Source organism: Gopherus evgoodei, chromosome 7, assembly GCF_007399415.2.
Source record: "Gopherus evgoodei ecotype Sinaloan lineage chromosome 7, rGopEvg1_v1.p, whole genome shotgun sequence".
Taxonomy (NCBI): Eukaryota; Metazoa; Chordata; order Testudines; family Testudinidae; genus Gopherus; species Gopherus evgoodei.
Window position 1 is genome coordinate 28,535,546 of NC_044328.1, and position 14,459 is coordinate 28,550,004.

The 14,459-nt window shown below is 40.0% G+C and overlaps 1 protein-coding gene across 3 annotated transcripts in view; it reads left to right on the forward strand.

The window, feature by feature from the left end:
• The first annotated feature begins 9,101 nt into the window (after positions 1-9,101).
• PWWP2B (PWWP domain containing 2B) overlaps positions 9,102-14,459 on the forward strand; it is a 45,731-nt gene continuing 40,373 nt past the window's right edge. The window contains exons 1-3 of one of the 3 annotated variants that reach the window (XM_030570066.1): positions 9,117-9,135; positions 9,274-9,438; positions 11,973-12,364. In XM_030570066.1, the coding sequence (XP_030425926.1) occupies positions 12,222-12,364 (143 nt within the window). In that variant the 5' untranslated portion in view covers positions 9,117-9,135; positions 9,274-9,438; positions 11,973-12,221. Of the gene's footprint in view, positions 9,439-11,972; positions 12,365-14,459 lie in introns of all 3 variants that reach the window. The other 2 variants (XM_030570067.1, XM_030570065.1) reach the window with 2 other exon arrangements.

A 14,459-nucleotide genomic window follows, 5' to 3' on the forward strand; every position in this document is an offset into this window, starting at 1 on the left:
TTCAAGGTTCTGAAGATCAACAGGAAAGTCCAGGCTGATTGTCTGAAATCTATAAACTGTCCTCTAGGTGCTATGGTTACTACATAAAGTGGTTTTCATACTAAATAAGTACCAGGCCAATGCAATTTTTTTGAACTTTAATTTTTGCTGTTTAAATTAACAGAGAAGAATCAGGTACAGCACCTTAAGCAGTGAAGGTAAACTTTTGGTACTTTATTTGGGCAAGTTGCTACGTGAAACCGACCTTAATCTTTAAAAAGTGAACAGTCGGAGCCCTATCCTGCAGTCCTCAGTGAAGCAAAGTTGTCGCCGCCTTCAAAGAAACTTTATTATTAGCTCACTTTCAACTGTGTAGATGAGGACCAAATGTGATCCTGAATAAAACTGGTATGAGCTTATTAAAAGTATAACCAATATTTGTAAAGGGCGATCAATAGTTCAGACAAGGCTTACTTCAACAGGTACTTTTCAAGATTTAGAAAAATTTAAGGTAAATATAGAATTGAAAATAACAGAATTATGGGAGTGTAGAGTTTGATTAATGCCAAATGTGGGGGTGAACTGCCTTTTGAGAAGTTCTTGCTCATATGCAACATGCAGATGCAAGCCATCATGGGAGTTAGGAAGTCCAGAGTCTAATTCTGGCTCTGTCACCAACTTGCTATGTGTTACTTTACAGCCACTTCTCTCTGTAAATGGAGATATCTGTATTTATGTACCACAAGGGTGTGGTGAGGATAAACAAATGTTTCCATTATTCTTTCAATATATGGAACCCTATAGAATTGGTTACTAGTAGATTGTACAGAGTTAGAGTGATTGACAAATTTGGATTAGTGGGGAAAAAGCTTCTCTTTAGGGCACATTTAAGAAAGGAATCTAGCTTTGTCTTTTGTTTAGTTGTTTCCCCTCCCCCTTCTTTGAAGCACTGAGCCAGGATCACACATTGGGTGCTGTCATAAACAGATAGCTAAGGGTTAATGTCTCTTTCACCTGAAGCACCTGACCAGAGGACCAATCAGGAAACCGGATTTTTTCAACTCTGGGTGGAGGGAAGTTTGTGTCTGAGTCTTTGTTTTCTGTCTGCCTGTTTTCTCTGAGCTTTGGAGAAGTAGTTTCTGCTTTCTAATCTTCTGTTTCTAAGTGTAAGGACAAAGAGATCAGATAGTAAGTTATATGGTTTCTTTTCTTTGGTATTTGCATGAATATAAGTGCTGGAGTGCTTTGATTTGTATTCTTTTTGAATAAGGCTGTTTATTCATATTTCTTTTAAGCAATTAACCCTGTATTTTGTCACCTTAATACAGAGAGACCATTTGCATGTATTTTTCTTTCTTTTTTATATAAAGCTTTCTTTTAAGACCTGGTGGAGTTTTTCTTTACTTCAGGGAAATTGAGTCTGTACTCACCAGGGAATTGGTGGGAGGAAGAAATCAGGGGGAGATCTGTGTGTGTTGGATTTGCTAGCCTGATTTTGCATTCCCTCTGGGTGAAGAGGAAAGTGCTTTTGTTTCCAGGACTGGGAACGGAGAGGGGGAATCACTCTGTTTGGATTCACAGAGCTTGTGTCTGTGTATCTCTCCAGGAGCACCTGGAGGGGGGAGGGGGAAAAGGATTATTTCCCTTTGTTGTGAGACTCAAGGGATTTGGGTCTTGGGGTCCCCAGGGAAGGTTTTTCAGGGGGACCAGAGTGCCCCAAAACACTCTAATTTTGTGGGTGGTGGCAGCAAGTACCAGGTCCAAGCTGGTAGCTAAGCTTGGAGGTTTTCATGCTAACCCCCATATTTTGGACGCTAATGTCCAAATCTGGGACTAGAGTTATGACAGGTGCGAAGTATCACATGATCTATTTCTTACATTTGCAGGTGGACTAGTGTAGGTGGACTTTAGGCGTTCTTGCCTTGTATGTGATGTGCAACTTACAGGGCTTTAAAAGTTATCAAAGAGAGGTTTGTCTTGCATAGTTCTCTTCTGGATCAATAACTCTGATTAATGGGAGGTAGAGACTCAGCAGTGTTTTTCATATGATTTTGAACAAATATAAATGAGATTATTTATTACTGTGTGGGTTCTATTTGTATCTTCTCTGACATTTTCTGCTTAAACAGAAGTGCTGAAGTGAATTCATATTCTTTTATTCTTTTCAGGAGTATCAAATCTCCAAGGAGGATTGTGGAAAAGATGTGCTAGCACAAAAATGAATCATATTCTGTCATTGTACTGGCAGCAAAGAGTGGTCAGTTCAGGCAGTGATGATGGTTAGCAGAGATGCAATTTGATGCACTAATAACCATTTTTGCCTTGTCAGTCAGTCCTACAAGTTGAAAAATACTCATTTCTGGGGATATGGTAGAACAGAAGTAGCACCTCTGACATAAGTGCTGGAACTAGAGATGCTGTTGCACCCCCAAGTTTGAAGTGCTTGCATCATATACAGGGTTTACAGTTTGGTTCAATGGCTCTCAGCACCCCCACGATACAAATTGTTGCAGCATCCCTGACCTCTCACAGAGATAAACAAGTACTTAAGGAACCAGACTACACTACGCTATCACTTTCAAGGTATTTTTATGACCGTGGGTAAAACAAGCTCTGATCCATTAATTAAACCTCTCTTCTTATTATTTTTTTTACCATGTTTAATCTTACCTGTGATATTTCCACTGTAATTTCTGTGTAAGTTTCAGATATTGTTGTGTCTCTTAAAAAATATAATTACAGCTAGAAAAACTGTTAAAATAATGTTAAGGTTGCAAAGTAAAACATTCAAAAGCTAGGAAATGCCAGATTTAAGTTTCTCTGTGCAAGGTTAATTCAGTCCGCTTGTACATATGCATTATGATCCAGGCTTTAATTACATGATCACATGCTATTTTTACACAGGACCCCGCCTCATTCAGTAACTTTGTAGTTGGTTATTCAAGATTTCTTTCTTCTTCAACATTCAGTTTATAGCCCAGGCCTTATTTAACGTACATCACATGGTTTGTTTGGAAATATAAATGTTCCCCACATGGTTTGTTTGCAATCAGTCTTTGGAAGAATGTGTAGTGCATGAGCGCAGAAAGAGAAACTAAATTAGGGTGACCAGATGTCCCAATTTTATAGGGACAGTCCCAAGTTTTGGGTCTTCTTCTTATACAGGCTCCTATTACCCCCACCTCCGTCCTGATTTTTCACATTTGCTGTCTGGTCACCCTAAACTAAATGGAAACAGAAATGAAATTGACTAATCTACAGTCACTGTGAAAGATGAAGTAGAAGATGTAACAGTCTTGGGGTTCATTAAATAACAAACTAGTGAATGAGAAAGGAATAAGATTTTAATAAAACAAACTGTGCAGTGAGCTCTTGCACACAGACACGTGGTGTTCCCACATTGTGGAAGCATGATTTCCCCTCTGTGACCTCTGAAGTTTTGGCAACAGCTGGTTTTGATGCATCCAGAGGAATTATCATCATTGAGCCTGGACATTTGTTTGGATCCCTGAAATTTGAAGGGCCAAGGATTAAACTGCCATACACTACTTTGGTGATAATTATCTCTACAGGATTCCAGAACTGGAAACAACATGGAATGATTCATATCCATATTTAATTTAACAGCTCACTTTGTGAAAGAGAAATGTCCTCATAAACAATAAGCATATTTTCATGGATGTCCTCTGATTATGTCTTCTTTGGATCACAAATGTGATTAGTATGATGATTAATCCATTTCATTATTGCATAAACCACCTTTCCTTTGAATGTCTCTAGGATCTCAATAGCTGGTTGGGAGAAGGTCCCAGTAGTCTTTTCCTGTGTATCTGTGCAACTGCAGATTGAAATACACAAACCAAATGTACATACAGCAGAGTGGTGTATGTGAAAGTCAAGTAAGTAAAATATACTCAATATCACTCATAAACCAACATTTTGAATCTTGGTAGCCTAACTCCCAGGATCAGGCCTCAATAGCAACAAGAATTCCCTGACATAGAGTTGCAAACATAGTCAATTCCAGAAATTTCATACTTCGGTGCCTAAAGTTAGGCTTCTAAAATCCATATTTAGGCATCTAAATAAAAAGCCTGATTCTTAAAGGATGCTGGACACCAGCAGCTCCCATCGGCCACATTTATTTAGACATCTATCAACTGAGGAGCCTATGTATTTGCCCCATGTACTTTTTCTTATATTTGGCAAAGTACCTTTTATAGATCATTTGAATAAGTTTATGCTGAATACTTTGAAGATACTTTCTTAAGTATTATTAATAATAGTAATCTGTCTAATAATTTTAATATATAACTTTATAATCATTTTAATGTCCAACGTGACAAAAACATTTCACTAGGTTTGTCCATTTTAAACAGCTTTAAGTTGGAACACTGCTAAAGATGAACTTGGACATAAAACTTATTCCTCTAATTCTCAAGTCTATTGTCCAGTTAACTGTTTAATTCTACGGTTCAAAGCAGAAGCAATCTGCACTGGTTTGAATATTTGGTGATGAAATGCCAGAAATATTACAAGAAGCTACTCTCATTATGTGCCAACATTTTTACACTGTTGTATGCTGCAAAGGTAACTTTCCAGATGCTGAATATAACTGACTCTTCTTTAGGTCAGGTTATTAAATCTCCTCTGCCATTTTTCCTTCCCTGGACAGCATTGGCTTTGGATTACATCACTATGCTTCACTATATATGATGATATATCACTTGAATACATCATTAAAGTGGCAGCTTGTTCTGATGATTAATTATCAGTGTACATTATGTATTTCTCACAAAAAGCTGCAGTCTGGAGAAAAGCAAATCCAGGAGTGGATTAGCTAGAGATGAAAAGCATGTGCTAAGGTGCTTTTATAGTACCAAATGCTAGGGACCATGTAGATATAGACACTGCAATAATATCAATATGCTGTAATTTGCTGTTACGTGCATCTGTGCACCTAGAGGACACAGATATCTTTTAAAGTCATAAGATTTTGCCAATAATGTTTCCAGTCTTATTTGTTCTGTAGTGTTTGTCCAGTCAAAGTGAAAAGGAAGAAATGACTCTAAGGGTGTGTCTGCACTGCCATTAGACACCTGCAGCTCCGCCATGCCAACTGACTCAGGCTCACAGGGGTTGGGTTTAAGGGGCTGTTTAATTGCAGCATAGCCATTTGGGTTCAAGCTGGAGCCTGGAGCTCAAGGACCCTGCACAGTGGGAGGGTCCCAGAGCCTGCACCCCAACCTGGAACATCTACCCCACAGTTAAACAACCCCTTAGCTCAAGCCCTGCAAGCCCAAATCACCTGGCACAGGTTAGCCATGGCTGTCTAATTGCAATGTAGACATACCCTCAGAGCAAACGTCACCTTCTTTTTTGTTAGAAATAATAATAATACTACCTATCTTACATGGTGCTTTTCACAGCACTTTACGTGGTAGCGCAGTATCATTATCCACATTTTACAGAGGGGAACTGTGGCACAGACAGGGGAAATGATTTACCTAAGCACCTAGCAGGCTAGTAGCAGACCTGGGAATAGAACCCAGGTTCTTTATCCGTAAATTTTTCCTCTATTGTTGCCAAAGAGATTCTTTATTCTGAAGTGCCTACAGAAGGTTGAAAGAAGTGACCCACTGTCTCTCTCCTTCTGTCATTGTGGGGTTTTGGAATCCATACTGAGCATAGACTTATTAGCCATAACCCTGCCACTTCCAGTCTGCCCATAGTGCCCGTCTCTGCATTCCTATATTGGGAGCCATTTCAGAGCAGTTCTCTATATCACACAGGAAGTTGCCGACTACCCTATGCGGGCTGGATATATCTGGCCCTCTCGTCCCACACATACTTTGATATGTAGTGTTTCCAATGCATTTTGGGCTTTGTCTTATGGAAAGTAGGGGAATTTGGCCCTTAGTTGACACAGATTTGAGTGCTATATTCTTACTTGCCCTCACTGAAATACCATCTGGATATCCCTTGCCCCACTGAGATGTAACATTGCTGAAGCAGTTCAAGTGATCAGACAGTGCCTCCTGTCGCTCAGTGCAAAGTACTGCAGTGAAGTTCAGATGGGACATTTGTATTTGCTGCAGGAGATACTGTGTGTAGTTGAGATGAGTTGGCATGGCATATAAGAAGTGGAAAATGGGGGGAGGAGTTGCTTAACAAAGGTGACATTGAACTGTAGAAGATGGAAGACCACCTTTAAACTTAGTTTGATTAAAAATGGTTAAAAACGGTTCTAACTAATCAGGCTCTCAGGGTACATCTACCCAGCAAGCAGCAGCCTGTGGCAGCGAGGCTCAGAGGCCAGGTTGACAGACTCGAGCAGTTTGATAAGCACAGTTTTTCTCTCCAATTTTTTAAACTTAGAAATATGCAGAGTATAAAATCTGGTTTGGCTGGAGGACCTGGGAGAGGTGTAAGAGCAGGCAGAGGTAGACCTGTTACGGTGGGGGTTGGGTCAAACCTTGTTGAAGCAGGTGGGCATAACAGCCACTTCTCATCCAGGATAAATGAAAAAGCAGTTATGCTCCTTTATGGAATAGAGAGCCGAAACAATAGGAGCCACTGTTCATTCGTTTTTAACAAATTAAATAGGTATTAACAAAAGCAGAGAGTTTTAAGTGGCCTAACTAAAACTCCTTTCCCTTCTTAACAGCTTATACTTAGTGAAAACTCAGACTCTGCGGGTATGTCTGCACACAACCTGTGGCAGTGAGGCTCAGAGGCCAGGTCAACAGACTCAAACAGGGGCAGTAGGTATCATAGACCCAGCCTGTGGCCCTGCTCATGATCTGCTCACCCACCCTGAAGCCAGCAGAGGCTTAACTCCAGTCATGTCTGCAGTTCGGCCGGCGGCCAGGAGCTGGGCCAGCCGATGCGGCCCGAGGCAGCTAGGGCCAGCCAGTAGGGGTCGGGCCAACTCGGGTGGCTTGGGCTGGCCCAGGGCTCAGGCTGGCCAGCCAGAGGGCCCATCAGCATGGCCTAGGATGACTCGGGTTGGGGTGGCTCAGGCTGACCCAGAGCAGGCTAGGACAGCTGCGTCAGGCTGGCCAGCACAACTCAGGCCATGGGACTCAGGGTTCCGGCTATGGTGGGGGGGGGCCTTGGGTGGAAGGGGCAGAGCCAGCGGGCTAGCCTCCCGAAAGGTGTGGGGTTCACCCACCGTCCATGGACCAAAGCTTGCAGGGCTTGGACTACTTGCTGAAACTAGCTGTGTAGCCTTGGGCTGGAGTTCAAGCTCTGAAGCCAAGCCACAATATCTACTGAGCTATTTTTAGTGCAGTAGCTCCAGACCCACAAATAAACAAAAACTTTTCAGGCCTTCATACATCATAGAAAAGCAAAAAAAGGGCACAAAATCTATTTTTAAAAAATCGTTTATATCTCACCTTTAAAAGTGACTTCTGTTTGTATAAAAATTGAATGATTAAACAGGAACAATAATAATTTTCATTCCTATGGCATCGACTATACAGAGATCTCAGAGCACTTTACAAATGTTAACAAATTAGATGAGGTAGATAAGTATTATTATCCCCATTTTACAGATGAGGAAGCTGAAACACTGAGATGCAAAGTGCTTTAACCAATGTCATAGAGGAGGCCTCTGGCAGAGCTAAAGAACACACATCTGCTGACTCCCACTCCTGTGCCCTAACCACAAAACCATCTTTCTCATTCATACTATTTACTATGAAACACAAGCATGTAAATCAGATGTATGCAAATAAGAAATTATTGTGTAGAAAACAAAAGTGACAGTAAAAAAACCTCTAAATAACCTAGATGACTCATCCCAAGGAACTCTTCCTATGTGTACATTTAAGCATGTGCTTAAGGATTTGCATAGGAATGGAGCCTAAACTTCTTTCTGTATCAAATTGCAACACTTTTAACAAGACTCTGGTTACCTTTTTATCAACTACACTGGAAAAAAAGAACAATACTAGAGGAGTTTACATGTCTAATCAACTTCTTGCCAGATTAACTGAAGAATTCTTTGGTTAAAAGGAAACTATAATGTTAAAAGTAATATTTAAATAAATAACCGGTGCCTGCTGTATGTTACTAATAAATTCTTGGACTATTAAACTGGTGGTATTTAAAAGTCTAATTTGTTTCACTATTTTTGTTCTTTATTTTTTCATTTCTCAGCTTGGGCAATGAAAATAAAGTATTAGTTTCACTTTCTGATGTTCTTGCAGTGGAACAATGCTGCAGTGCTGGAGACTCGTTTGTTTAAAAAAACAGCTCAGATTGGAATTTAAAGAAAAATCATAGAAACGTTTCTACAAGTTTCAGTTTTACAATGCATAAACTGGGGGCTAAATCTGATGAAGCAGTATGTATTTAGTGAACATCTATTATGGTCCATTTTTAACCTAGCAAGTAAACTGTATAGTTTTATATTCTTTGTATCCATTTGCCTACTGTTTCACTCCTACATCTGCACAGATCTGAGGACTGCAATAAATAGAATTTTTTTTTTAAAAATCTTCAGTACCTGCTTGTGGCAGAAATATAATATGAAAATTGGAGCCTTATTTTTAACCTGTGGGAAAGCTGTAACCTCTCCGCTCAAAAGATGTTTTGATACTTTTCTGCCACGGGTTAAGCACCCCCTCCCACCACCACCAACTTCAAAATCGTTTCAGATGCTTCCAAGACCAGCAGTTTAATGCTTTTCACTTGGAGGATGCTGCCAAAACCGAACCACAGTCTAATTCCCTAGACGACTTCTAATATCTCCCCCTCTGTTTCAGCAGAATTTAGCTGCCAGCCTTTTCCTCCGCCGGGAGATGGCTGCTGCTTTCCTGTGACGAGTGGGGCTGCCTGCCATCTTCGAGGCGTGCGCTCAAGAGAAGCCAGAACGGAGGAATGTGGTTCAGTCAAGGTGGCTGCTGCAGCGGCGCTTGCTGCCCTGCCAATCCTGACGCGCCACTAAAGCTTGTCAGACTCAGCAGCCACAGCCTCTAAAGCAGGGGAGGCGCTTAGCCGCCTGCCTCGGCCGCAGAGGTCAGTCCTGGGGAGCGAATGCAGCATTTGGCCGCTAGAGGGTGCGTGTTGGAAAGTAAATGCCACATAGTAACCTCTCTAAATTGTCAAACACTGTAATTGTTAAAGGGCTGGAGACTGATCGCTCAGGTAACGCGAGCCCTGGACTTTCCTTTTATTTTCAGTGCCTTTGCAACGATTGTCATTTGTTAAGTTTTAATACTGTTTTGGATTTTTGTTTTGCTTGTTTTTTTTTCTTGTTTGTTTGTTCCTCCCCCACTTCCATAGCTTTTGGCTGCTCCTTTCCGTTTAGATCCTTGTTACAGGCGACTCCAGTGCGACTAACTTCAAATGAATAAGCAAAGCAACCTTCTCCTGTTTCTCATGGTCAACCATTGACCAAACAAACTTAATCAAGATTGAAGTAATCGAGTAAACAACAGCAACAACACTGTAAGTTCAGTGAGCCCTCAAGACAGTTTTATTAATGTGGAACAACGTTCTATGCATTTGTGGCTCACACCAAAAATGGTATTAAAGGTATTAAAGAACTGCAGTATTTAGCTGAGGTGTGCTGAGGCTGTTCCTTTTTAATCTCGCAGGTAATCCAGTTATTCTGGTTTAGAATTAGTTTTGACTGAACTGTACAGTGTTTTTTTTAATTACCTTTGTTTCTATAAAAAAAGACCATTTGAGAGGAAACTTTTTAAATAACATTTTTCAGTGAGTTTTAAAATAACTTGTTTTAATCTGTTAAACTAAATATAGTAGGAAAATATATTTTTCTATCACAGTTTTATAATACTGTAGTCAAACTGATCAGTAAAACACAGATTTTAAAATATCAGCAATGAATAGATGGGTCCAAATAAAACAAGCCTAAATCTTGTCATTTTTTCTTTGACCTGATATATTGTAGAATGTGTCTCATTTATTACTTTAATTATCTTCACTACCATGGTGTTATCCATCCTGTAGTTTCTCATTAAAAAGAAAAGCTATTGTTTATTTTGCAAACAGGAAGTGCAACTTCTTTTTTTTTAAATATGAAGATGTAATTACATGAATGTAATAATCATGGCCTTCAGTGCTCACTTGGAATCTATATGTAATCACAAATTCTTTCCTGTGAATGTGAGTAAAAGTCTGGTTTCTATTTCACAGCTTTATTTTACTGAACTATTTCTTGTACTGTTGACTTTTATATAAACCATAATGATTATATATTTAATGTTATTTTACTGTTATATATTTAAAGAAGTAATGTGATGGTGGGATCTCGGATGGACAGGAAGGGCTGATTGACCTTGGACCCTTTCTGAATGCAGCATTGCTCAGCAAGAAGCAGTTAGCAGTTGTCTTTTCATAGTTACACAGTGTATAGGCCCACTAGAGTAACACTTCTGGAACAGTTTGGTATATTTTAAGTCTAGAGTAAGATTTACAACCTATGAGATTCACTCAGCACCCACAACTGGTGCCTTTGACTGAATATGAAGGAAAAAAAAGCAGCTTTAACCTTCTTATTTTTAATCTAATGTGCTTCCAGATGAAACTGTTTTTCACTTCCTTGTTGCTTTGCCTTGACAGGCCTAAAAAGGAACCTGAACACTTGCCCATTGAGCTTTTGTTTGATTATTGAAAATAACATTGTTGAATTGCTACTTGAAACAATAATGAAATATATTTCTCTTTAAATATATTTTAAAGGAGTCTGTTCAGTGTTGATGTGAGGACTCCCCCCGGGAAAAAAAACATATTTTCTTGCAAATTCAGTGCTATATACAGAAGAGTTTTTCACATGATTTATAGTAGCCACCTTCTAATGCAACAGATTTTTGCTCTACTGTCTGCTAAAAATTCCCTTTTCTAAAAGTACCTTAGGTATCTTTTTCTTATTTAAATGAATAAGAACTGATTTAGTTTTTCCAGTCCCACAATATATCATTTAGAAAAAGGCATTCTGGAAAATGGAATTTATATCACTTGAAATTAAACTAAAATAATAAATTCACATTTCTAAAGGCAGTTTTGCTCACTTGGAATCAGACACCTCATTTGGGATTAATTGTAAAGCAGTTTTTACTGTATCTTTTATGCATGATGAAGTATTTTGCATTGTGTATCTGTGAGGCATTTGAAATCTCACACATAATTTGTTGAAATTTCACTCATTCACTTACAATTTGACACTGCTGCAGGCTGCAACTCTGTAAGAGCAAGGTTTTGAGTTAAAAAATTTACTGATTGACAGGTGCTGTAGGAAAGCAAATTTAAGGTTGCAGTTAACCCTTTAAATGGATACAAGTGACTTGCTATACTTGTCAGTATTTGAATGCCATTCAGACAGCCTTTAAACACCACTGTAATACATTTGAGCTAGGATATCTTTTTTTAGAATAGCTGTGTGGGAACATCTTATTGAGCTTTAAAAAAACAAAGACTGCTTCTTTCCATCCCATATTTACATAGGAACAGTCAACACATACGGATTAGGAGTAAATAATGGTGTAAATTATCTTCCTAAGGAACAATTTGGGCCAGGAAAATTCTTTGACATGTCTAAATAATCAAGCTGTACCCTAATGAGGAGGATATAATTATACCCTAGAGGAAAGGTTGGGGCAGAAGGGGAACATCCTTAATCTAGGCTATTAACATATTATTACATATGGAGTATTCATTCTCCTGAAACCCAGGTTAGGGAAGAGAGGGTGACTCCCCGCTTTGAAGGTGCTATGGATCTGATTTTCCTGCAGCCCAAGGTAGCGCAGAGGGACTACGCACTGACCCTTTAACATGTTGTTGAATATGGTGGTGTGAGGGCAGAGCGGAGACCCCTGGACTCTTATGTTACTGATGTGGTATTGTGGGGGCAGAGAGGAGACCCCCTACCAGGCCCCGCCATGAGCGGCAGTAGCCGCCGTAGTGTCTTACTGACATGCTCTTCTCCTATAATCACCCTGAACTGAAGCCAATTGTTGCAGGATTCGGCCGTGGAACGTTCCCGGGAGGGAAGCATTGTGACGTCAGCGCACCTACTAATCCTCCCAGTTGAGGGGGAGCCTGGAGCCATGAGGTCATCGCAGCGGCCAGTGTAGCTATCCGGGCGGCGGCAGCGGCGGGGGAGGGGAGAGCAGAGCGGAGCAGAACGGACAGCGGGCCCAAGCCAGGCGGACTGGGAGCCTGCCGCCGCGCTCCAGCTGTACTGAGGCGGACGCTGAGCTCCTGCAAGCATGGAGGAGGCTGAGGCGAAGGAGCTGCAGATCGGCTCCTGGCTACCCGTGCTGGTGGAGCAGATGGTGAACGACACATTGGTGGTCACCTTGAGCTGTGGGGAGAGGCGCTTCACTGGGATCCTCCTAGACTGCACTAAAAAGTAGGAGCCCTCAATGCTTTGATTGTTATCCAAAATATTTCCAAGGGTGATGATTGCAACTGTGAAGTTTTTCTGTAGAGCATGGCCTGCTGCTGCACAGAGAGATCAGAGCGGCTGGGGAGGAGGAGGGATTAGGCCATAGTCAGATTAAAGAGTTAAGGTTGCATTGCACATTGCAGGTGGGGGAGGGGAGGAAAGGGGGGGGGTTCTTCTACAAAAGCAAGCTCTGGATTTGGTTTCATTTTCTTTTCAAAAATCCAATTTGGAAGGAAACTTCAGAGGGCTGTTATCCAGTTACACTGCAAAATAAATCTGAAAATACTTCAGTGACCATTTTAGAGGCTTTGAAAAGAAGAAAAACCTACTGTGAAAGTATTTTAAAGTAACTCTTTTTGTGGGCATAGGTTACTAGAAAAAGTGTGGCCCCCATCAAGCAGGGGAATTGATTACATCTGTTTAAGTGCCTTCACTGTCACACAGGCTGCTTGTAGAGTTAACGTTTTGTTTTAGAGCAGAAACTGCACATTTGTCAAGAAAAAGGTTTGGTTGAATAAAAATATTAGAACTTGATAAAGTTCTTAATGATGTTATGACTGTGCAGTAAGTCTGGGCGTGCTGGGTAGTGGTATGATACGCTTATGAGGTCAGATACTGCCATAATTATAGACTTTCTTTCTTTGTTCAGGAATAGCATATGCTTCAACAGCTTTATCTTCTGGGGAAACTGACCAGTTACTTTTAATAATGCAAAAATAAAGAGTGTGGGCATTTTAGTCATGGGTTTTCTAGAACACTATACAAAAAGGATCAGTTAAGTAAAACACTTTATTTGCCATGTATTTGGAGCTAATACGCTCACTAAAATTTTAGTGTGGTAGCAAGACTTTGATTAATATATAAGCATACAATAGTGGAATACTTTTTATGTGTATCAAGTTAACATGTGCTCTGCATTTGCCATGTAATCGCAGAACTGTAACAAATGATCTGTTAGACATAATGAAATGTGTAATAGCCATTCAGATTGCTGGTTAGCTGATTCTTATTTATTATTAGTGGTGGGTTTTTTAACCAAGTTAGAAATCAATTTAATCACACACAAATATAAAGGTTTGTTATTTTTAAAGTTTCAGATTGGCATATATGCTGTGTTTTAGCCAATTATCTATATTATGTCTTTATTTAATCCTCTGTTGTAAAGTCCCTGGAATGCATCACTGCAAGATAATGGGATCCTTCTACTAGATGAGTGGTTTGAGAAGAGAAAGTGGAGGCATTAATAAAACGTATCTGTCTTGGCTTTCCTTTAGTGTTTTATTTTCCGAGTGGGCACTATAAATGTGTCCTGCTTTTTTGAAGGCCTCAGTTTTTTCCTTAATACATTCTTAGACTTTTTGCTACAGGCTTTCCCCCTCCTCAGCCCCACCCAGCGGTGCAAAACCATTATCCTTTGACAATTATCCTACTGGTATTATCTCTTAATTAGATGTGCCAGAAAATATTAATACTAACATCATGCGAGTTAACATATGGCTTCATGTTAATTTTTTCCATCTACCTCATTGTCTACAGTATCTGAAAGCACTCAACTCAAACATTTTAAACTAAGTGTTCACGTGTTTTCTTTCTCATTGTCCAAGTAGCCTGCTAGCATTACTAATATCAAATCTCCCTAGCAATCCTTGCATTATGTAGTCAGCCATTGGGGAAGGACTGCAGCTTTATTGATTTCTCTCTGTCACTGAAGACTCTGAAGCCAATAATGTAGGTTCAGTTCCAACATTTGAAGCTTTCCATTTTGGAATTTCTACAGAAGCTGGCCCTATTAAAATGCTGATGTCTTTCAGTTTTTGTTGCTCATCTTAAATCCTCAGGGTGGTGTTTTTTGGGGTTTGTTTCTTTTGGTGTTTTGTTTTATTTATTTATTGGATGGCCTTTGATGCAGCAGGCTACCTTGGCCATGTCTTCTGCCACAATGCCATCATGAATGTATTGTACCCACCCTGAAGTGGTCAAGACCTTGATAGTAGTTGCCCCTGAAACTTAAATGCTAATTTTATTGAGCGTAGGGGTGATGTTCCCATACAGCATGCTT